Consider the following 24,471-nt stretch of genomic DNA (forward strand, 5'->3'; position numbering starts at 1 on the left):
TTCTGGAGAAAAATATGAAAATGCGTTTATCATATTCTTTATTTTAAAAAAACACTTGATTATTTGATTCAAACTTTTTTTCCCAAGAGTTTAAGCTAAGCTACCTACTCCAAATGGGAAAAAGGATGACCGAGGAAAGTTTACATGTAGGTGCAGTGCTTGCTTTGTCACAGCTTTTTTGTACCTAGACTGTCCTCCACATGTTCTCCAGTGTAACCACTAATTGCTCAGACATTGCTTCAGCTATTTCACCCTATGTTGCAGAGATAATTTAATAAGCTCCAGCTTGTTCTAAAATACCTATTATCCTATCTCATTAGTTTATAATCAGTTCTGTGCCTGTTCTAGTTAGAATTCTTACCTTTTTCAAGGTAGCAGTCCTTTTTTTGCCACCTGGTTGCCCTTTTTGGCCAAGAATGATGCAAAAAATGTCATTAACTACTTGGTCCCCTCTGTACTATCAGATCATGCGTTTTGTCATTCCCTCTCAACTAGTAGTCCAGAAACTCAGTCTTTCTTTTATTGAGAACATAGCGAGTTTCCTTGTTACTGTGTTCTTTATTAACTATACTTTGGCTTTGTGCCTTGGTCTATCTGATTTGGCCCTTGCATTCTTCTAATGTTCTTTTGCACTCATCTCTAGCAATATATCTAGTTATCACTTTCTATGAGTCCCCCATTTTCAGATCATGAAATTTTGTCTCTTCTTACACTTTATTTTTTTATTGGGACACCTTTTATTTGTATTTTTAATACTCTTTATGGTGACTGGAAAAGAAAAAGATAGTTCCTTTAGAAATTGCCAGCCTTCCTTAACTTCTAAGGTTTGTTTCACAAGAAATGTTGCCTATCAGTTCTACGAGCTGAATGCAATCTACTTTCTTGCACGCTATTGCTTTTATTCTTAAGTTCTCTCTTCTCTTCTGAAGAATGATAAGCTCACTCTTTCATGATTGCTATCATTCAAATTGCCTTTTACTATCATAGGCTTGGCCATCTTTTTCCTAATCCAGCCTGAGCATACAGACAGGATCAAAATATCTCCTAGCCTTAACTGTAAGCTTTTCCAGGTCACAGCAATTAGGAAGGTGGAAAGGAGGTTTACGAAATACTCTGAAGGTGGCTACACAGAGGCATCGTCCTCCCAGGCTTCTTTTGCCAGCACTCTGTTCAGTTGTAAATTGACACGATTACTCTGATTGTTGCAATAGCTGCAATCACTTAGCATGGCTAGATTCAGTGTTGACACTGCACAGGTTTCAGATATCAAAGCTTTTTCTGTACAAATTAGCTCCCTTCTGCATGTGGTTGTGCCCCCTTTGCTGCTACCAGCTCCTGTTTTTTCCTACAGCTTAAACTGGCATTCCAATAAAATAAAAGTAGCAGTATAGCAAGGATCAGAGGAGCAACCATATGCACCTGCCATTACACTTTTATTGCAACTCTTAAATTATCATAACACAGTCCAATGAATTTATCTAAGAAATACATACCTACCCACTGTTTACAGCTGAACGCATTATATAACATGGAATGAGAGAGATCTCCAGAAAGCAAATATGGATATCGATTTCATACGAGTTGGAAGAAACAGAAGTCATTGCCTTCTTCTTATATAAAGCAATGATATTTCCCTGTTTATTTTACAAGTCTCCTGCCCATTTCCTTTACAAGTCTCCTGAATGTATGGTCCAACTTAAATCAATGTTTAATAATTCTTTACTACAGTTACCAAGATTTTAAAATGTTTTATTAACATCTTTACCTGAGGGCAACTCCAAAAGAACATAGGAATTCCTTACGAGAGACCAAGGAACCCTCACGCTGTCAAAGTCTCTAGAATAGGTCTGAATCTGCTGGGCTGTCATCACAATCTGTCCTGGGCCTCCAGGGACCCAATTTCATCTCCCTGGATTTTATGCAGCATTATTTGCCAGGTCTCTTCCACCCAGCAGCAGTCATGAGGTAACCAGCTTTCTGACACCCCTCCGCCCAAGGACCCTGAGTACAGTGCCAACAATCCCTGCCTGCTGGGATCGAAGGGACAGCAGATACTGTGGCAGAAGAGTGTAAAGCTGGAAAGAATATGATATAATATTGCAAAGGTGCTAAAGGTAATAAGGTTTTCAGCAAAGTAGAGAGCCACAGAAGGCAGGGCAGGTAAGAAAGAGAACAGATATCCACATGGTAGGAATTTTAGTGGAGAGCAAAGGAGTGGCAAAAGCTCTCAGGAATGAGCTGAGGGCTGGCAGAGAGCAGCGAAGAGGAAGATACATGAACAGGACAAGAATGGCAGAGGAGAGCTGTAGCCAGCCAGGCAGAGGCAGGAGGGCCCTGCGGTGGCCCCAGACTTCACATCTCCCATCAGTGCTGGACCACACGTGGAGCAAAGCTTCCCATTTCCTTTCCTTGAAGACGTGTCTCACTGACACACATGGAAACAGTGTGGTAAATCAAAGCAACATGAGGCAACGGAGACAGTTCAGAACTGCAGTACAGGGCCAAAGCAACACACTGGTGAGGACAGCCCAACACAGAGCTGCCAGCAGGTGGGACCAGTCTCTGTGAGGGTGGATCTGCTTTGGAAAAGGGCAAAGTGAGAGCCTGCCCGCAGGGAAATGAACAGGTTTGCTATTCCTCCCAAGGAAGAGCTCCCAGAACAGCAGGGAGCCCAGAGTAAAGCAGCCTGAAACAGAAGATGATCTTCCTGTCTGTGCAATCCCTAAATCAGTAAACTTCTAAAGGCAAAAATTTTAAATTGGAAAAAATTAGCATCTCACACATCACTAACTTTCACTGTGGTACCAACCCATTATCTAGATTTACTACAGCAAGAGGAATACCCAGTTGATTTTCTACCTATTTCTCGCAGGGTCTCAGCTGGCCAGCAGATGTGGAAACAAAGCAGCAGGATCTTCTGATCCCCACCCATTTCCTTCTCCCACCTCTCAAATCGGAAACCAGTCTAGACAGGGATAGCACTGAATGAACTCCAGCAGGCTTCACACTAGAGGGAGCTTTCCACAGAGAGACACACCACCTTGGCATCCCCCTTCTCATTACATTATTTTCAAGGCATCTACAGGGCAACACATTGGACTCGGGAGAAAGAGTTACCATTTAAACCCTCCGGTTTTGCCAGTCCAAGCACTGCAGCATGTGAATGGTGCACAGCAAGAGGGAGTACAAGGAGAAGGTACCTGGCACGTTCTGCCCCCAGATGTGCTCTGGCTGACAAGATAAAGCTCAACACTGCCATGCTCCTGAGAAGCCTCCTGATATGACCAGTGTCAATCCTGCTCCCTCTCCAAACTTCCATGTTGAACATAAGAGCATCCTAACAGATCACATGTTATACTGACCCAGGAGGCCACTCACTGTTAAGCTGTTAACGAGCACTTTAACAAGGAAAGCTGAGATACACCCTCCCTAAGGCTTGTGGCCATCCATTTCAGAGGGCCTGAAATACGGATAACTGTATTGCTCACTGTTAATACAAGTGTTGAACTGTTCCTCCAGTGAACTGCTTTAAAATACTATTTAAAATGAAAATACTACAAGGCACTAATGACAGCCAGGACCGATTTGATTTATTTTCTGAATTCCAGTAAACTGTCCCAAAACTATGAGCTGAACTAGAACAGAAGTCCTTACCTGTGAAAGCATTTGTGGCCTGAAAACCAGCTTCCTGCATACTGCTCTCCCAGTGAAGCTTGAGATTCCCGTCTTAACCTGTCCTTACTGGAGACAACTGCTGAGCTTGGAGCTGTCAAGTCACTTCCATCTTAGCTCGCCAGAGTCCATTTCTCTTTCCATCCCTGTATTTGGCACCATCCAGTTCCTACCTGATCCCAGGTTTTTCAATCTGTAGACAGAGGGGATCTGAACCGAATCCAAGCAGGAAGCGTTGGACAGTCCCATCAACCAGCCAGCCAGAGGATTTGGGCCATGATGAATGCGGAAATGAAGCAAATCGCCTGCCAAGACTTTATTTCCCTTTCACAATTAAGTTCTAATCCTTTGTTCATCCAGCACCATTTTTTCAGGTCTCGGCCAATGGTGATGTTCAATTGTCTCTCCTCCCTTGTGTTCCTCTCCCCTCAGGCACGCTCACTGAGAAATTAAAAAAGAAGAGATTATGTTTCCTGATGACCTGTAGCAACATTAAAATTAACAGACTCCAGGGAACAAAAACCCAAAACACATTATCAGGGATTGATTGTACACATTAAAGGAGATCTTCAGAAGGCAAATATTGCGATTTTGCTGAGATGCAAAGTGTGACCACACAGCTCTTTGAAGTGCAAAGAGGAACAGTGCTGAGGGTGTCATATGCATCTCTGAGAACATGATATGATTTACATTTCAAAAGCCATATTTAGCAGAGATGGGGGCAGCAATACAATAACAAAATTGCAGTTAAAAGGGAAAAGGAAAAATACTCAAGGCTCTCAAGTCTAGTCTATTCAAAACCACAGTGAGATTATCAGCATTTCATATAGCTGCTTCCCTTCTTTTCTGGAGCAGGAAGAGAGAGCACTGTCTGCCGGCACTATATACGCCATTCTAACAGTCTTCTGAGATTAAAAACCTTTGTATGTCTGTGCTGTCGATTATCTGTTTAAAATCTCAATTGGAACACAGATGACGCAACTCGGATGTCTCCAGACATTCAGTAACGTTAAAAATACCCAAAGGCAGAAAGGTGGTTAATACAAGAGAAAGGTGGTTAAGCTTTTCTTGATCCTACTACTTTTCCATCACACAGGTATCTACAATTCACTGAAAACTAGAGCTGCAGCACATCCAGCTTTTAAAAAACAGGATACATTTACTTTTAGGAGGTGAAGGCAAACAGCAGACAGGCACATGTTTATGGAGAAGATTATTTTAGAAAGAAAGAAAGAAAAAAGAAGAAAGAAAAGAGGACTTCGGAAGCGAACCGACTCACTCCTCGGCCATTCTGCTCCTTCACGTAGTAATGCTTGGCTCACTATCCCCCAGTTCGGTGGCACAGGCAGGCTGAAACTACGTCTGTGATGATCTACTAATGGACTTCAGCTAATGAGTCTAGCCAGGGCTTGCAGTACTGGACTGGACCCAAGGTCCATCTACTGGAGCAGCCCGTATCAGAGGGTGCCAGTGTCACAGAGAACAGCGGGCAGGGGTGAATAACTATCACCCCCTCCCCAGCCCCACCTCACCCTTTAGCCTGACCTGCAGGACCTAGAGACTGGCTTGTATCCTAAAGCACAATGCTGAACAGCCCAGACGGTCCAAAACTACAGAGAAGATTCTCATGCTCTTTGGGGCACCTTCTGCTCCACAGGCACTGCCAAATGCGCAGCAAGCCGGCCCTCAAGGGCTTCGTTAAGGCCCTTTCTTGGGGGAAAAAAAGATTTCTTCTCAGGTGTGTATCACTGCAACCAAATGAGCCCGACATCTGATGAATGCCATTTTCCTCAGAACACACTGAATAAAAGCTAGCTCCTAACAAAGACAAATTTTCTATCCTAATGATGTCGCTGCTTTTTCCTCACGATTTTGTGAAGCCACTATTACTGGAGAACACACGTTTTTGTCTCAAAACACAGCACAGGACTGACTGATTAGTTACTTGTATTCAAATCGAGTAATTTGCATTCAAATCAGATAAGGTTACAGAACATATTTAAGATGTTTTCCCCATTTTTACCCAAATAGAGGAGAAAGTAGAAATTAAGAAGAAAAAAAAACCCTGAAAACAATGCCTTTAAAACTAGTATTTCGTATCAGAAAAAGCTGCATAATAAATTTTAGAATCATGTTTAAAATTCTATTATTCCTGAATTTCAGCTCCTCAAGATGCTTTTTCAGCCCTTTGAAGTGTTCTATACAACTAATAACCATTTCGTATGAGGTTATTTTATTCTAAAATACATACAACTGCATCAGTATAATGTACACACACTGCAGTACGTATTTCTTTTGGCTCTTAACATTGTGCTAACTATTCTATAATGACTACAGATGGATGCTGCACTCATTTCCCAAGCTTTTTCTCTAGAGGCCCAAGTTTCTTTTATATTTATAAGAACAGGTCTGTATTTGCATTCACATTTTCATCAGCCTCATAACTTTTGATTTTGGTTTATAAATCCACAATTTTGATGCCTTCTATTTTCAGCATTTTAATTTTTCTCCCCATCATAGAGAAGCTCAAGAGATGTGCACTAATACCTTAGCATCCAGGGAAATTCTCTTATTGTTATCTCTTTGTATTAAATATTATATACTTCTCACTCTTAAAAGAATGAAATACGTTCACTTTCTTGAAAATTAATTTTTTATTAGGAGAAGAATTAGTTTCCACATCTTCAGCATTTCTGCTGAACAATTTAAGAACCCAACAGTGAAGAAACTCTACTTTCAGCAACCGCTGCTTCTTCAGACAGAAAGATGTCATTTTAACAACGTTACAGGACACTGAAACACTTACAGAGTTCATTCAGACCTTAAAATTTAAAAGGTAGTGCACTGCATCAGGTTTAAGTTCTCCCTTAAGGCCTCGAGTGAAAGAAGATACTTATATCTCTTGATTGCCCAAAGTGAGCATTTTCTGTCACTGCAAAAGCACCCTTCTCTCCCTAGGCAGATAATGAGCTCAGAGGTGGCTGGCAGGACAGGAGCAGGGAGCCGGAGCAGGCTGCTGGGGCAAGCCTGGGCAGTCCTCAGCACTTGCTGGGCCTCTTCACAACTCAAATCCCAGTTCAGTACTTACAAAATGCTTCAGGCTTATGGCTAAGCAGGCTATTTAAAGAGTATTTTCAACAGGCAGACCTTTCATCAACCACATTTGCATGAAAATTTCAGGTCTGTCAGATTTCTGATGCATCCAGATGAAGAGAAGACAACAAACCGGCCTAGTTGACACCACAGCAAATCAGGCAAATGGCAAATTCCATTTTTTAACAGCATGTAGAGCTATGACCTTTCTATTGTACTTTAGAATCATAGAACCATAGAATCATCTAGCTTGGAAGGGACCTTAAAGATCATTTAGTCCAACCATCAACCTAACTCTGACAAAAAAAAAAAATAAGAAATAAGCAATAAAAAAATCACTAAACCATATTCCTGAGGACCATGTCAACCGGTCTTTTGAACACCTCCAGGGATGGTGCCTCAACCACTTCCCTGGGCAGCCTGTTCCAATGCTGGATAACCTTTTCTGTGAATAAATGTTTCCTAATATCCAATCTAAACCTCCCCTGGTGCAACTTGAGGCCATTTCCCCTTGTCCTATCTCCTGTGACTTGGGAGAAGAGACCGACCCCTGCCTCTCTGCACCTCCCTTCAGGTAGTTACAGAGCGCGATAAGGTCTCCCCTCAGCCTCCTCTTCTCCAGACTGAACAACCCCCGCTCCCTCAGCCTCTCCTCATAAGACTTACTCTCCAGGCCCCTCACCAGCTTTGTTGCCCTTCTCTGGACCCGCTCCAGCACCTCAATGTCTTTTTTGCAGGAAGGGGCCCAAAACTGGACACAGTACTCGAGGTGAGGCCTCACCAGTGCCGAGTACAGGGGGACGATCACCTCTTGGGTCCTACTCACCACACTATTCCTGATACAGGCCAGGATACCATTGGCCTTCTTGGCCACCTGGGCACACTGCTGGCTCACGTTCAGCCCACAGGCCACTAACACCCCCAGGTCCTTTTCTGCCAGGCAGCTCTCCAGCCACTCTTCCCCAAGCCTGCAGCGCTGCCTGGGGTTGTTGTGGCCCAAGTGCAGGACCCAGCACTTGGCCTTATTAAAACTCATCCTGTTGGTCTCAGCCCATCAATCCAGCCTGTCAAGATCTCTCTGCAAAGCCTCTCTCCAGCAGGTCGACACTGCCACCCAGCTTGGTGTGGTTTGTGAACTTACTGAGGGTGCACTCGATCCCCTCGTCCAGATCATTGATAAAGATGTTAAAGAGAATTGGCCCCAGTACCAAGCCCTGTGGGACACCACTCGTGACTGGACGCCAGCTGGATTTAACTCCATTCACCACCACTCTCTGGGCCCGGCCCTCCAGCCAGTTTTTAACCCAGTGGAGAGTATTCCCATCTAAGCCATGGGCAGCCAGTTTCTCCAGGAGGATACTGTGGGGGACTGTATCCAAGGCCTTGCCACAGTCCAGGTAAACAACATTACACTATCAAGAAAATTTCCATTAAAGCTGAACTGATGTTTAGAGACAGAGGTTTGTGTTTGTTTCCTAACAGACAGGCATGTTTGCACACACAGACCGAGCCGGGACCCTGCTGATGCATTTCGGTGTGGCTCAGCCAACTCCACTGAACCTACACGTTTATCCTTTTGTACCAGTGGGTGCAAAAATGTTAAACCAACCCACTTATAGGACTGAAAAGAAGAGAAAATACATACCTGAAAAAGAGAGAGGGATATAAACAATTCTAATAGAACTACAATAAGGTGTGATCTTCGATGCAACTATTATAGTTTTCAAAACCTGCAGAGCCCCCAGTGGGAACATGTCCCATTATACTGATCAGATGGCAAAGAGAAAATCTAGACTAGAGAGACTAGAGATTTTCTCTTTGCTCCATCTGTCACCTCCTTTCCAACTGCCACAGGAACTCTGCTTTCCACTTCTGCTTTCATTCATCCACTGCAGTGTTACCTGAGTCTCAGAAGCAAATCAAAGCAAACATTGTGTTTTATAAATATGTAGCTGTGCTATAAAAGATTTTCAGCTATTATGTGCTTACATGATTGAATACCTAGGGAAAAATGAAATCCATTTGTTTTCATCCTCTCCACATTTTTCAGATTTGGTCCTGGGAAAGACACCACCATCTGAACCTCACACAAGTTGCAAACAGAAAATATTTTGACTATTTAACACCTTATGTGAGGTACATGTTCTCATGGTATATTTAGCCAGTCAGCCTGCTATTCCTCTTTTCTAAACATTTGAAGATGCAGTATTAAAGGGCCGCTGTAAAAAAAGAACCTGAAAAAGAAAAGTAGCCACTGAGTGTCATTAAATCCTGCAATAATATCTACATTTTATGAAGCCCTGTGCAATCATCAGTCACGGCCAAGCCCGGAGGAACTTGCCACTGAAGGAAGTGAAATACTGCTTTTTCCAAGAGTGGAATCTCTGGTAAATGTCTTGAAAAACTCAAAAGCACTAGCTGATGTGCAAATGCTGCGGCTTGGGTTTTTGTTTGTGGTTGTTGTTTTATTTTTTTTTTTCCATTTCCTTTCAGTATATACAGTCTGTTTCTCTGGCCACGCGTTGTTGGTTCCCACAGAGGCATGGGGAACTCACTGGACGGGTTGTCAGAAGGACTATGGCCAAGGGAAGTGTTTCCTGTGAGAGCCCTTGGCACAAGACATCCTAAAGGACAGCACTTCACTAAGGTGTTTAACGAGTTTCCTAACAGGGGTATCTGTAGAGTAAGCCCACACATTTACATTTTTGAGAAAGCCACTGAACAACTTGTGAGCCGTGATTTAATGTAACTTCAAGGGAGGACTCACTGCTTGAATTTCTAGCTTTCAGGTGAAAGAAGTGTAAAAGGGCAGAGAGCCTGAGCTAACCTGGCCTGCAGCAGCCAAACAGGGGCAGACACCCAGCGGGAGCTCGGCCACCGCCGGCACCGACCCCGCTCTGTGGCTAAAAGCAGGACAGAAGCAACGCTGGCCAAGCCGGCAGCTCGACTCCAGCTCAACGGGAGATTTAAGCGTGTCTCCAAATTCAAGGGAAAAAGTAATCTGACTGAAGCCAGGACAAGTACTGAGCCTATACTTCCTATTGGTTAAGACAGCATAGCCTTGGATATATATTTAAGAAGTTTCTGGCTGGAAAAACACTTCCAACATTTTGTTTTTATTAAAAGGTGTTTGTGAAAATATCTTTTAAAGTTTGCTAAAGCAATTTAAAATGAAGCATATGTGCAGACACAAGGTTCACCTCTCCATCCCCTTCTGGATTCACCAAGTTTTCCAGGCTTCAGTTTTGATTCTCACAGGGACTTCTAAACTAGGTATTATTAATATCTACCAGTTATACCTACTCTTTTTTAGATGGTAAGGCCTGCATTTTACTGTGTGATCCTCATTTATGTTATTTACTTCTATCTATAATTTATCTTCCTTCCAAGATACCATTGCACCAGTGCTAAGTGAATCCTGGTTCTTGGGAAATGCTATGCTCTATAACTCAAAGACCGCTTAAAAACCTCAAGGCAACTTTCACAGGAGACCATACACAAATCAAACTGAAAACCAGATGTTTAAAATATGTTTATCTAATCGCATCTTTCTCTCACACACACATATACATCATTTGTTGTCACTTTCTATCGTCAATATTTGTATAGGTCAGTTGTAACTTTTTTGAACAGCTGCTGTATTTCACTTTCTTGGTGCATTTCAGTGAAATACAAAATGAGTTTCTATGTTAAGTTATGTTATACATATTTATATTCCTACAGATATTTCAGATACTCTTCAGCTTGTTTAGGAATAGCGTCCAAGATTCTTTTCCCTTCTGTTTTGTTACAGCACTCCCTGAATTGGGGCAAACAGAGGACAACTGAAATGAGGTGTGGTCCTTCTGCATTAGTTGGAGCAGGAAACAGGTCTTAAGAAGAGGGCATATGGCCAAAACCAAGCTTTGCTTTTTCTAGCCTGTTAAGAAAATGTTCTATCCAACAAAATATATCCCAGACAACAACGTCAGCACACACTGCAAAAACCACTGTAGACAAGGCCCAGTTTAAAAGAAAAAGGATTAATGTTTTGGTACAGACACTTCTCCTCCTCTTATTTGTTTCTTTCTTTTTGGAGCAAAGCAATAAACTGAAATAATGATATAAAAATTGGTCTGTTCAGGAGCTTCATGCCAAAATAAATAGCCTCTGGTAATCAGATAGCAGGGAGTATTTCACTTGATGAAATCCTATAAATAACTGATAATACAAAGGAGCATGCCACATTTCCTTCTGTTAATCTTGTTAAGTGAAATAATTAATTTGGGTCCTCTATTTTCTATCTCTATGAACAAACTAAAGACCCATACATTTTCCCATCTCTGTGCTGACAGAATGCAGTAAAACCCCAGTGGAAAAGTTTACTAAGGTCTCCGTGACAAGCTATTTGGTTTGGATGAGATAATTATTGGGAGAAATTGTACAGGCTGTGTTATGCAGGGCAAATGAGAAGATTGCATTGTTTATTTTTGGACACTAATAAAACTATAATTACCAGAAGTTGTCAAGAGAAATGATTAATCGTGCTGCTCTATGAACCTGACCAGTCAGAGAAAAACCTGAGCTCTGAATTTTATTTGCCAAAAGAATGGAAAGGTAGTAAGAGCAGAATCTAGTCTCAATTAATCTTCTCCCAAAGCAACACAGGGTCAGTATTTAGATTTGCAGATGGCTGGTAAAAGCAAAAATTACATTGAGCAGATTGGAGAAAATATCTCAGGTTTTTGACTGGTGCTCCCGTGACTTGTATGAGAAACAAGCAGTTGCCAGAAACCCAGAGGATCCTGCATACTTCAAGACTTTTGAGTATCCAACATCCAGCTACTCTCCAGAGGGCATTTAGTGTCCCTGCAAACCACTCAGAAACTGTGGTCCTGAGTCACAGCTGCAGAACGTGACCACCCAGATAAGGAGCAGGAGGATAGGGAACTTACTGGTTTAACTCTTGCTGTTCCACATAGGATGCATGAGCAGGAAGGAAACACCTTAGGAGAACACAACTCAGCCACTGCCAATCTGCTGTTAACATTATCAACAGGGAGCTGAGCACAAGATGAGATACACTTCTCTTCTCTTCTCTTTTCCTACAGAAACCCATTGCTGCTTCAACAAAACGTTTCTTCTGGCTTCGTTTCACCTCAAGAGCCCACCACAGAGACACAAGCAATGTATGTTGTTTACAAGCTCTCCATTTTCCAAGTCTGCATCATGCATTTCCTAGCCAACACAAGCTTCCCAATTTCTTTATCTATCTTTATAAGAGCATATGGTCATGTCATCTCCACTGAGAAACCCTGAATAAGAGAAGCAAACGGGCAGTGCTCCTTTCCTGCAGCAAATGATAGTTATGTCCGCCATGCCCATTCCTAGGAGACCCAGTGGCACGCATCCTCTCTCCAACGACAGCACCTTTTGGGTAAGGGCATCACACCCACCAGAGAAAGGGTGCACAGCTGAAACTAGCCTCTCCCATTGGTTAGACCAGCCAAAAGTCCTCATACGCAAAACGAAGATACAGATACACATACCTACTTTGCTCATAAAAAGCAGACTGTGAGGACCTAGCCAAGCTGCACTTCATTTCTGAAGGCAGGAACATCTGCAGTCCAATTGCTCTGGAAAGGAAATGTAGAAGACAGTGTCTCCCACGTGAAAATCTCAAGCAGCATATGGACAAAGAATGGTCCATGGACAATATGGACAAAGTCTTCCCAGGACCGGAGACCGTGGAAGTAACGGCATACAGGAATCTGAAGACTCGGAGGTAAACAGGAGTTACCCAACATTATTGCAACTTCTGTCAAAACACTTGGTATGAATGGAAAACCACAATACAACGCACGTTTTTGCAAATGTAAAATGCAGAAGAGAACAGTGAACCTGTGCTGACTGTAATGAACAATGAACTGATGCTGAAGAGACACTCAAGAGACATGGAAGCTGTTGGAGAACAACTACTATCTTGGAGAATAAAACTATTACCCGTACAGCACTTTGCTACGTATGCCACTGGGAAGCAAGGGTGCTCAGCCACTCTCAAGAAGGATATAGCATCCTATCCACCTGGGCCACAACCAAAGTAAATCTTCTTCTGCTAAAGAATAAAATATGAACTATACAATAGAATCAGCATAAACTCCCACCATATTAACTGAAGAAGCACTGATAAGAATTTCATAGCTTTCTGGGAGGCTGTATAAGTCAGTGCTATGAATGTCCATCTACTGTGAGCAGCAGCTGCGCAGGAGGGCAACGAATGTAGGAGAAAGGCCCACTAGTAATTTATACACATTACTATACAAAGCCAGTTGTAGCTTCCTGCGAATCAAGCCACGCCACAAGAATTCATCCAGTTTATTTACAGTGTCAGTAGCCAATGTTGTCTGCACGCAGAAACCCAAACAGAGCATTATCCAGAGAAGGACAACCCAGTTTAAAGAAACTGTAGCCAGCACTGGGCGCATCAGCTGCAGGGTGTTCCCAGCCCTCCTGCGAGCAGCACAGGAGACCACTGCACCCTGCAATACAGCTGCAGGTGGTGCAAAAAGTCAGTCGTGTGTGTGTGTGCCTCTCCTAACCTACACAAGGTTTGCAACCATTGCAGACTGTCTATATACATCAGGTACTGCACAAATCCACTTTGCTTCCAGTACCGTAGAAAACTAAAAAAGATGTATGACTGTATCCAGAAAGGATCCTTGTTGTAACAAATGCCTACAATTTCTCCTTGTAGAACAGCACCAGATTTTAGATGACTGAAAAATCCTAGGGGTTGCATATTCTACTGGGTTTGATTTTCACCCTAAACTACAACAATCTACATGAAACAGCAGAGACCCAAGCTCCTACTTGCCTCCATTAATACCAGGTCTCTGTTTTGCCTAGTATCTAACAAAAAACGCAAGTTTAAATCGTATCTCTGTCATTATACTCTGACTGAGCTCTGAACTCACTGCAACAATCCAGAGACCCAAATTGTTGTCTTAACATGGTCTCCACACGCTCTGCTTTCCAGAGCACGTACTTGAATTTTATCCTCTGAATGACACTATAAAACAACTTGATTTAATACAGAGCCTGTATCAGAAGCCATAGCCAAGCAAAACTTTCACCTGAGTCCATGGTGGTTTTACTCATGCCAGGCAAAGGAAAATGAACTCTGCTTTATTACTAAATAATCTAAGTAACACTGAAGAAAGTGCTCCTTCAGCATTTAAATGTGTGCACTTCTAACCCTTGCAGTCAATGGGACATAAGCAATTGTCACAGCAATTTTTAGTTACAACTAACTACCAACTTTCAAACCCAACTTTCAAAGTGGAATTGAGAAAAAGAACAAAACAATGGTTTAGCATCTCGCGTATTTTTCTTGGACTGGGAAATTTGACCTTTGGTTTTTTGGGCATGTTATCTGATTTCCCTGATCCCACTGATCCCATCAGTGAAGCAGATATAACTTCTACCTATGGAAAGCTATAAAATGCTTAGGGAACAGGGGTGCTACTGGTAAAACAGATCAGAGAGAAAAAGCTAAAGCATCGTTTTGATTAATTTGATTTTGTTCTTGAGTATATCATTCTGCAAATCCAAAACAACTCTATTAGCATTGTAAAATCACACCAATGAAACCCTTTTAACTAAGTAAGAGGCCAGTGATTCTTTATTTCCAGGCAACGCTAACAAAACATGCTCTCCTTTAAGCCTGGCCTTTTTCAAAAAAATATCTGTTGGAAAACAATTCACAAAATAACTCACAAAATTCAAGGGGAGAGCACAGCTGGGAAGCAGTATCCTGAGGTGATCAGCTAAATCTCATTTTCCAGAGAACTACACAGTTCATTCTCTCAAATCCCTCATTACTCACCACAAAAAAAGCAAAGAAGCTATTTTTTTCTTGTCCTTGAAGGACAGCTTTTTACATAAACAAACTGCATAAAGGCATGGGGAGTAATGCTGTTATCAGTTACATCTGTGAATTTTCTCTAGTTGAGAAGTTCTTGTTTAGCAGAGATATAGGAACAGAATTTCGACTCCCTCACTCCAACTGTAATTCAGGAAGCATTTCTAATCCCAATCAGCAAAACCAAACAACTCACCAAGAACAACAAGTTTGTGGGTTTAAAGCTAGCACCCTATCTAATTTTTATCAGTAATTTTTAATAACGGACATATTCTAATACACCCTTGTCGTATTTTAAAACCATTGTTGCTATATTCATATACAGTGTCTGGATGCAAACGAGATATTTAATTGCACACAACTGAAGAAGCATGTTAGCAATGCAACACTGACAGCACCTTCTTTAACAAAGTAACTGAAAACAAAATATACTTTCAGGTCTTTTACAAAAACACTCAAAAATTGGGATTTTTATCAAGGAAAATTGGGCGGTTTTGTTTCTCTCAGGCAAACATCCCATTCACCCGTTCTTTTTCTGTAGCATTTATGGAGGCCTGACCTTGTTTTGTGTTTCACATTGTTCTTTTAAGCACAAAACCATAAAATTACTTCCAAATACCCGTAAGATCACATGTGTGGTCTTTCAAGCCTACCTGCCAGTCTTCTCCCCTTGCAATCCTCTGCCAATAAAGACACAGATAGCTATAAGGCCTACACAGATGTAATTTATAAATAATTATGAAGTGTAATTAAAGCTTCACAGCTACAAACAGAAACACTGCAATCTTGTATTAGAAGAAAATAATGATCTCTGCAGATGAACAATCATTATCTTCCTTGTTCAGCCATAGAGTTGCAGCTTTGTATTTCCCAGCTGTTAACTTACCGACAGTCTTACCATAAAAACAAAGAATACTTTTGGCTTTTTTTTTCTTTTCCTTTTAAATAAGTGGAAAATGTAAAGAGAGTCTGACTTTGTGCCTTTGATAATTAAGCTTCCAATATCATGTAATGTTTTCTAATAGGAGCATCTGCTTTCTGCATTGCAGCCCTACAGCTAAGAAAGCATTGGACTTATTAATAAAGCACAACAAAGAACCAAACATCTGGGTGGGAAAGACGCACGGAAGGGGAGAGACTGTCTTCCTCTCAAAATATTCAAGAGACAGCAAAGCTCATCCAAATAAAATGCAGTTTTTCTGTTGAGGAACCAGCTGGAACCAGTGATGCTGACGATTCTTATTCCACTATATCCTGTTGCAAGACACAAACCTATTTAGAGGAAACAGAGGGGAAAGCAGGAAAAAAATCCCACCTGTATCAATCTATACCACACAGTTAAAAGCTCCTGACAGTGCAACCCATCCCCATGCCCAGGAACAGGCAGATGGGTGTACATAAGTTCTTTCCGCTAACAGCACTGGCAGAAAGGGGCTTCATATCAACACTTCAAATACCAAAAAGAGAAAACAGGACAAAAATAAAACAAGAAACACTAAGATCCCAGAAGAGTTAAATAGCTAGAATTTTGGATCAACAATTTGAGCATCTTATATAACACAGTCCATCATATGTTACCCAGTCACTCATGCATCAAGAGCAGAAACTAGGTTAACTACAAAAATTCTCAGAAACAAACTGAAACCTTGATTTTAAAACACTTCTAAATGTGCCAAATACTTTGGTACACTGCTCAAAGTTAATTACCATCAAACTAAATATCTACGCTTTGCATTCTTTTTAAATGCAAAATCTGAGGGGCTGTACACTGAGCCTGCAAAAGGTGCTCTCCTTCTGTAAAGGCGTGTAGTATCTCTTCCCACCACTGACCTAAGGGAACACAAAGGTGTCAGAGAACATTTCTGAGGGAGGATGGTCACCCCAGAACCCACAACTGGGGTCTCCCACCCAGCAATGGGTGCGCAGGCATGGCTGCATTATCCCTCCTACAGATAAGGGATGTATATACCCCATGCCCTGGGCGGCACTGCCCTGCCCTGCCCTCCTGTCTTCCAGAACAGCTGTCCTGGTCTGAGCCACACAGGATCAATTTCTCCTTCAGTAATTTTACTTTTCAGTAAGGTCTCTTCTAGCAGTAGAAAAAACAGCCTTTTTAGAAGACTGTAGTGCCTGAATTTGTGAAAATATCGACTTCACAGCCAGCATCGGTATGCAGGGCTGGGTTTTCGAGTTTAGCCAAGCATGGGGATGAGGATGAGCAAGACCCAGGCACTTGACCCAAGCTGGCCAACAGGACTATTTCTTACCATGAACATCTCATTCAATATAAACTAGAGTTTGCTGAGGAGTTTTTCTGTGGCTGTGATCCAGAGAACTCCTTGCCCCAGCATCGGACCCCTGAGCCCTTCCCTGCCTCCCCAAGCCGTAGCTTCCTCCTGACAGAATGAGCTGAGTATAATCCTCGTATATTTTATATTAGTATCAGGATCAATACTGGTTCTTTAGTATTATTGTTAATTATTTAGTATTATTCTATTATATCTCTTTATATTTCAGCCCTCGGGTTTCCTTGCTTTTCCCAACTCCCCTTCACAGGAGGGGAGGGGTCATCGGGTGACAGAATAATTGTCTAAATGACAATAAAATGTTGTGGGTTCTTCAAACCCTAACAACAGCAGACTGAGGGGACAACACCCAGGGGAAATGCATACAGGCCTATCTTCCTATGGCAAACGGAAGATTACTTACTTTCTTCAGAGTCCAATGTTTTGGAAGGAGTAAGTTGCTATGCGGTACATGCATAAGCTTGCAAGACTAATCCTGATATACCTAGCTATTTTTTTTATTTTTCTCACCTCTTCTAGCTTATCTCTCGTGGTTTGGGGTTTGTTGGTATTCCCTGTTTTTAAATAATATGAAGGAAAACCAGCCAAAGTAGTGTATAAAATCTGTTTCCTAGCATGAAGACAAAACCAAACCAACCAAGCCTGGCATGTTAATTCAGCACACATTATAGAATTTCTAAGAGGTCATTTTCAAGCATATATATCTTCACAGCTTTAAAACTCAATCACTGACAAAATGTCAAAGGTTTTGCTCCTGTTACATCATGTTATACATCAAAATACATCAAGATAGGACCCACTTCTATCAGTTGAGACTTCATGGCAAGACTGCAGCTCTAGATTTATTTTAGATTTCAAAAAAGGCCCTGGGATTTTTTATTAAAAACACACAGAGCAGGCAAGGGAAAAAAAAAAAAAAAAAAAAAAAAAAAAAAAAAAAAAAAAAAAAAAAAAAAAAAAAAAAAAAAATCAAATATGCATGTGCAGGCAGAACTATGTGGATTTTTAACAAATAACCAAAACAAATTTACCTTGTAGCCAGAAGCAAACATTAAAAATGCCAGCTCAGAGGGCTATTTTCTTTTGGTAATACTATCACTTTGGGAAACTATTAAAATTGCACAAACTTAAAAGCAGCATTGGCAAAAACTGAATGCAGTTCAACTCCGGTTTCCAACTAAATGCTTTTTTTGCACACATATGCTTTGCCTTTTGTTACTCAGCTGTATAATCTAAACCACCAAACTGCACTTACAACAAATCTGAACTGACAATGCCAAATTTTAATTGAAACACACAAGAGCCATTGGGCCATGCATGAGCATTTTATAGGGAAGTTAGTAGTGCTCGCAGCTGGAATGAACCTCCACCCCTATAAGGAAGAAAGGGATCTAGTTTCTTAAGTTTATTTTAATCCTTCCTTCAAAAAAACAGACAAATCTGCCAAATTAAAAAAGCAAGCAACACCGTAAATATTTTTCTAGTCTTCTGTTCAAAGCTCATGAACAGTCTGGTAAGTGGTGACTTCGGGAAAAAGGAAAAAAATGTTATTTTCTACATCTTAATGAATGAAACTACATTCCTTCTCCCAGTTCAGAGAGGAGCTTCCTTGCAGACTCTTTAGGCAACATGCAATGACCTCTCATCATTGTAAGAGCTATACAGGCAAAGCGTCTCTGAAAATTGTCTGTGTTTGTGTACATCCTTGTGTGTACATGTCTTTGTAAAAAGCCCTGTATACAAACCATGCCTGCAATATATGCTCTTTTAGACCACCTCATGGATTTAATGGAAACATTTTTCTGCTTAAAGAGAAAACTAACTTACAGTAAAAAAACTCACTTCACAGCAATATAATGCAGTCCTCCTCCAGATACCTTTGCTGAGATTAGTAAGTCAATTTTATCATAAAAGTGAATGCAAGGGAGGCAACATAGGAGACCTACAAAAATATCAGGAAATAAACATGTTGCATTCAAACTACAATACCTCAAATCTAACTTGTGAAATTCAGACTTTTCTCTCTTATTCCAGTTAGCTGAATGAAAAATTCACTACTTCTCTATTCACTCCACACCCTTTAGGTAAAAATGCACCTGGGAGTTAAGGCTGGGTGGCCAGGTGGGGACAGCGCAAGGTGTCCTTTGGCCACAGTGCTGTCAAAAACCATTTGCTTATACTTGGTTTTGGGAAGGCAGAAAGGTCATTTAAGATGGAGAAAGGTCATTCTGTCTCTATGTCCAACCCGTTTCAAAACACCACTACTTATAAAAGTCATTCTGTCAGCAGAGAAGTGCACTAAGATTATGGATGCCACTAAAAAGTCACAGCCCTCCACTATTATCCAAATGTATTTAGTTCTGCAACCCGCTGAATCCCAGCAGCAGTAAGCTTCCCATTCCGCTTCCTTCTTGAAGTTTTTAATTTTGGAACTTACAAACTACACCATGATACAGCTGCAAAAAACGCACCCATATTTTGTCACTGAAATTGTAAAATTTAACTGCTGCACCTATTCCCCTTGGGAATGCTGAAGACGTCGGGCAAATGCCCTCTGCTCACATCATTAAAACAAACAAAGCCCTTGCCATGAAATCATTCACTGTGCAGAAACTTTATAAGCTCTTCTATTATCTTTTATAGCTTAATTCGAGAACTGAGAATCTCTGGAGTGCTTTGCAGCACATTAATAAGAGACACTTTGCTTTATAAAGTTTATCATTATTACTGTACTGCCTGCGTCAGCTCATTGCAGTCAAGTTTGCTTTTTTCAAAAAAAACTTCCTTGTACCAAGACTTGATTTTTTTCAGTGACTGATAACAGTGATGGTGGTTCTCAGGGTCTCTTTCATAGGACTGCTATTTTTTTCATTTACTGTAGTGCTTTAAAAGCCTGTTATTAATAAAACTGCTGAAAAATTCTTCTCTGAAGCCATTAGTCATCATGGGCTTGACGGTCTTATTTTCCTCACTATAATCAGGGGCTCTGAAGTCTGAAACGCGCTACTAGAAATTAAGAAAACAATACTGGAAGTGTCGGCTGGCAAACAAGGGAGCATTTCACCTCCTGGGTAAGCTTTTAAACAAACTCCAGTATTTCTTACCCTCCTCTGGCTACTTAAATACTTTACAGCTTACATCAATCTTCATCCAATACCAACAGTGAACATGATCTGGATTCAGTTACTTGAGGGGTTTGAAGACAGACATGAAGAAATAGAGACAGGCAGCGCAGGCCACACTACTACCATCAGCCTTCACCAGCACCATAACGTCCCTTAGGGTGTGATCATAGAATCATAGAATCGTCTAGGTTGGAAGGGACCTTAAAGATCATCTAGTCCAACCATCAGCCTAACTGCGACAAAAAAATGAATAAGAAATAAGCACTAAAAAAACCAAAAACCAAAAACACTAAACCATATTCCTGAGGACCATGTCAACCCGAATTCTGAACACCTCCAGGGATGGTGCCTCAACCACTTCCCTGGGCAGCCCATTCCAATAACTTTCCATGAAGAAATGTTTCCTAATATCCAATCTAAACCTCCCCTGGTGCAACTTGAGGCCATTTCCCCTTGTCCTATCTCCTGTGACTTGGGAGACGAGACCAACTTCCACCTCTCTACACCCCCCCTTCAGGTAGTTATAGAGCGCGATAAGGTCTCCCCTCAGCCTCCTCTTCTTCAGACTGAACAACCCCAGCTCCCTCAGCCTCTCCTCAGAAGACTTACTCTCCAGACCCCTCGCCAGCTTCCTTGCCCTTCTCTGGACCCGCTCCAGCACCTCAATGTCTTTTTTGTGGTAAGGGGCCCAAAACTGGACACAGTACTCGAGGTGAGGCCTCACCAGTGCCGAGCTTTGCAGCACATTAATAAGAGACACTTTGCTTTATAAAGTTTATCATTATTACTGTACTGCCTGCGTCAGCTCATTGCAGTCAAGTTTGCTTTTTTCAAAAAAAACTTCCTTGTACCAAGACTTGATTTTTTTCAGTGACTGATAACAGTGATGGTGGTTCTCAGGGTCTCTTTCATAGGACTGCTATTTTTTTCATTTACTGTAGTGCTTTAAAAGCCTGTTATTAATAAAACTGCTGAAAAATTCTTCTCTGAAGCCATTAGTCATCATGGGCTTGACGGTCTTATTTTCCTCACTATAATCAGGGGCTCTGAAGTCTGAAACGCGCTACTAGAAATTAAGAAAACAATACTGGAAGTGTCGGCTGGCAAACAAGGGAGCATTTCACCTCCTGGGTAAGCTTTTAAACAAACTCCAGTATTTCTTACCCTCCTCTGGCTACTTAAATACTTTACAGCTTACATCAATCTTCATCCAATACCAACAGTGAACATGATCTGGATTCAGTTACTTGAGGGGTTTGAAGACAGACATGAAGAAATAGAGACAGGCAGCGCAGGCCACACTACTACCATCAGCCTTCACCAGCACCATAACGTCCCTTAGGGTGTGATCATAGAATCATAGAATCGTCTAGGTTGGAAGGGACCTTAAAGATCATCTAGTCCAACCATCAGCCTAACTGCGACAAAAAAATGAATAAGAAATAAGCACTAAAAAAACCAAAAACCAAAAACACTAAACCATATTCCTGAGGACCATGTCAACCCGAATTCTGAACACCTCCAGGGATGGTGCCTCAACCACTTCCCTGGGCAGCCCATTCCAATAACTTTCCATGAAGAAATGTTTCCTAATATCCAATCTAAACCTCCCCTGGTGCAACTTGAGGCCATTTCCCCTTGTCCTATCTCCTGTGACTTGGGAGACGAGACCAACTTCCACCTCTCTACACCCCCCCTTCAGGTAGTTATAGAGCGCGATAAGGTCTCCCCTCAGCCTCCTCTTCTTCAGACTGAACAACCCCAGCTCCCTCAGCCTCTCCTCAGAAGACTTACTCTCCAGACCCCTCACCAGCTTCCTTGCCCTTCTCTGGACCCGCTCCAGCACCTCAATGTCTTTTTTGTGGTAAGGGGCCCAAAACTGGACACAGTACTCGAGGTGAGGCCTCACCAGTGCCGAGTACAGGGGGACGATCACCTCTCGGGTCCTACTCACCACGCTGTTCCTGATACAGGCCAGGATGCCATTGGCCTTCTTCTCCCGCTTCTCTAACAAAATCTCTCTGCCACAGAATGTGCTAACGCAGCCATGTCAGTATAAAGGTCCATAGCTGGGATGGCTTATTTTAGTCCCTACAGCACTACTTTGCTCGGAGGATACGCATCAACCTTCCCGAGGCTTGTGGGGCTTTCCTGGGTACCAGCATCCAGGTGGGAAATGCAGGTGAGACCCAGTCCCTCACCAAACTCCACCCAGCTCACAACGGGAAGGATCCACAGGGGCATCATCAGTGGAGACTTGGTCTTCTGCAGCCTGCCCCAAAGATGTTCATGCAGATGTGGAGCACAACCCATAAGACAGTTCAAGGCACCTGGTCAAACTCTCACATGGTGACTACAGCATTTCAGAAGCAAGGCTGCAAGGCTTTTTACATGTGTTTTCCTAAAGTATGATGTTTCATGCTTCTGGAGTACTCATGTAGGATGCCCAACTGTCAGATCTGGGGCTAAATTTGTAAAGAAACTATTTCAAACAAATCAAGAACATGAAGTGTTTTTGAAATCATTCTTCACTTTGTTAATAAATACTAACTGGCAGCATTCTTCTGTGTGTTTTCTTTCTTAAAGAACATAAATTGTACGTTATCCCAATTCATTAACTATGTTGGCTTCTTCCCAAAAGGGATATAAGGGACTAGAAGCACATGCAGGTTTGCTGGACCATCAAAAGCAAATAGCATATTTTTTTTCAAATGGTGAAAAGCGTTATTTAAACTAACACTTATTCAGAGAACTTATGCGAAGAGAATTTTACTCAATTACTTCTAAAAACCAACTACCTAAGCAAATAAACGATTGCTTAAATATGGTTATGTGGAATTAATGTTCTCCATTTAGTCTCCAGAATATTAGCTCATTTTTAAGTGTAACAAATCCTACATAACATAGATAGAAAACCTCATTTTAGAGATATGTAAATGCAAGTAATTTTTTCCTCTATTCCTATCCAGATCCTTACTTACTCAAGAGAATGCAGTCAGTTGATTTCACAAAATTAAGAAATCATTTTTTAACTTTTCTAAAACAATACACACACAATCAAGAAATATAACCAAAAGCTGAAAAGGCGGCCTTTCTAATTTGAGTCTGATAAGATTTGCAAAATTTCTTCATGGACTCCGGTACCCTCAAACAGTGGAGTCACAGGGGAGAACTTTGTAGAGTAGGGTAGATGGTTGGACTCTATGACCCCAAGGGTCTCTTCCAACCTAGACAATTCTATGATTCTATATAAGCCTTGTGTTGAGAAAAGCATTTCCTTTTCCCATTATACTCTTGAACACACAGTAGAGAGAACATTATTAAGATTTTCAAACCAAGTTCCTAAAGACAATCATGTCATCCCTCAGCCTATTTGGGAATATGCATTGAAGTGAATCAGACTGACAGGTTTCACAGCAAAATTCCAGACAACCCAAATCCTCCTGTTTCTGGAGTCCAGCAGCCCAGAAGCTCAGATCTCTTCATATTCACTTTGTCTTCCAAGCAATCCCCAGCACAGCATTTATTTTACAGAATTTATGTTTTTCTCATAGTCCAGGACAAAAATGCCTTCACAAGAGAAATATGCATGCCTGATAAAGCTTTTCCTTCTTGTCCTCAACATATGGCCTCAATCCTGGTTAACAACTCTGTTCAGACCCCGCTCTGACAGGAGAAACATGTGTCTCCTCCGGGGCTTTTAACAGCGTTCTTCATTGCATCAGTTCGATGTGGCTGCACGAGGTGAGACAAGCAACGTTTTACTAGTATTTATTGGTAGCAGTGGAAAGTTGAGAAGCAAAAAACAAATTTCAGCCAAATTTCTAAGTAAGGGAGGACTGTAAGCTTCTCAAGAAAAGTTCGCCAGAGTATTTCTTTTCCATAAATGCAAAATACGCTTTTTATTAATCCCATTATTGGAAACCGTGGAGCCACTTTGGCTAAAATAAAACATACCGGAGTGCAGGCAGCCAACATGGAAAACTTCACTCCAAAAGTTAAAGACACGTGAAGTGATAAGCAGCTGAAAACAATCATACAATAGCAAATATTTAATAAAGAGCAGTAGCTAGATTACACACATTTGTTTTACAGCTTGTGCATGTGTGTAGTTCACACACATTCGCTTCTCACTTTTGGAAGCATGAAGTTTAGCCCAGCTTCCATGGAAACCTTCTACAAGAAATATTTCCGCTAATAGCTAAAACTTACATTAACAACACAGAAAAACAAACACCAAGAATATGACTGTAAAAGTTTAAATATTTAGCTAGGTAGTTACCAAGATATCATTCTTATACGAACATGCACAACCCATCCAAACACACACCGGGAGTCTATGAGCTGTTTACAATTAAAATCTGATGCATTTCCT

At 41.5% G+C, this 24,471-nt stretch overlaps 1 protein-coding gene across 3 annotated transcripts in view; it reads right to left on the bottom strand.

The window, feature by feature from the left end:
* Positions 1 to 24,471, bottom strand: part of LDLRAD4 (low density lipoprotein receptor class A domain containing 4) — a 298,762-nt gene that overhangs the window by 188,837 nt on the left and 85,454 nt on the right. For all 3 annotated transcript variants that reach the window (XM_014938510.1, XM_014938508.1, XM_014938509.1), the window contains one exon: positions 3,655 to 4,113. In XM_014938510.1, the coding sequence (XP_014793996.1) occupies positions 3,655 to 3,694 (40 nt within the window). In that variant the 5' untranslated portion in view covers positions 3,695 to 4,113. The remainder of the gene's footprint in view (positions 1 to 3,654; positions 4,114 to 24,471) is intronic.

This window comes from Calidris pugnax, unplaced genomic scaffold, assembly GCF_001431845.1.
Source record: "Calidris pugnax isolate Ruff unplaced genomic scaffold, ASM143184v1 scaffold13, whole genome shotgun sequence".
NCBI classification, from domain to species: Eukaryota; Metazoa; Chordata; class Aves; order Charadriiformes; family Scolopacidae; genus Calidris; species Calidris pugnax.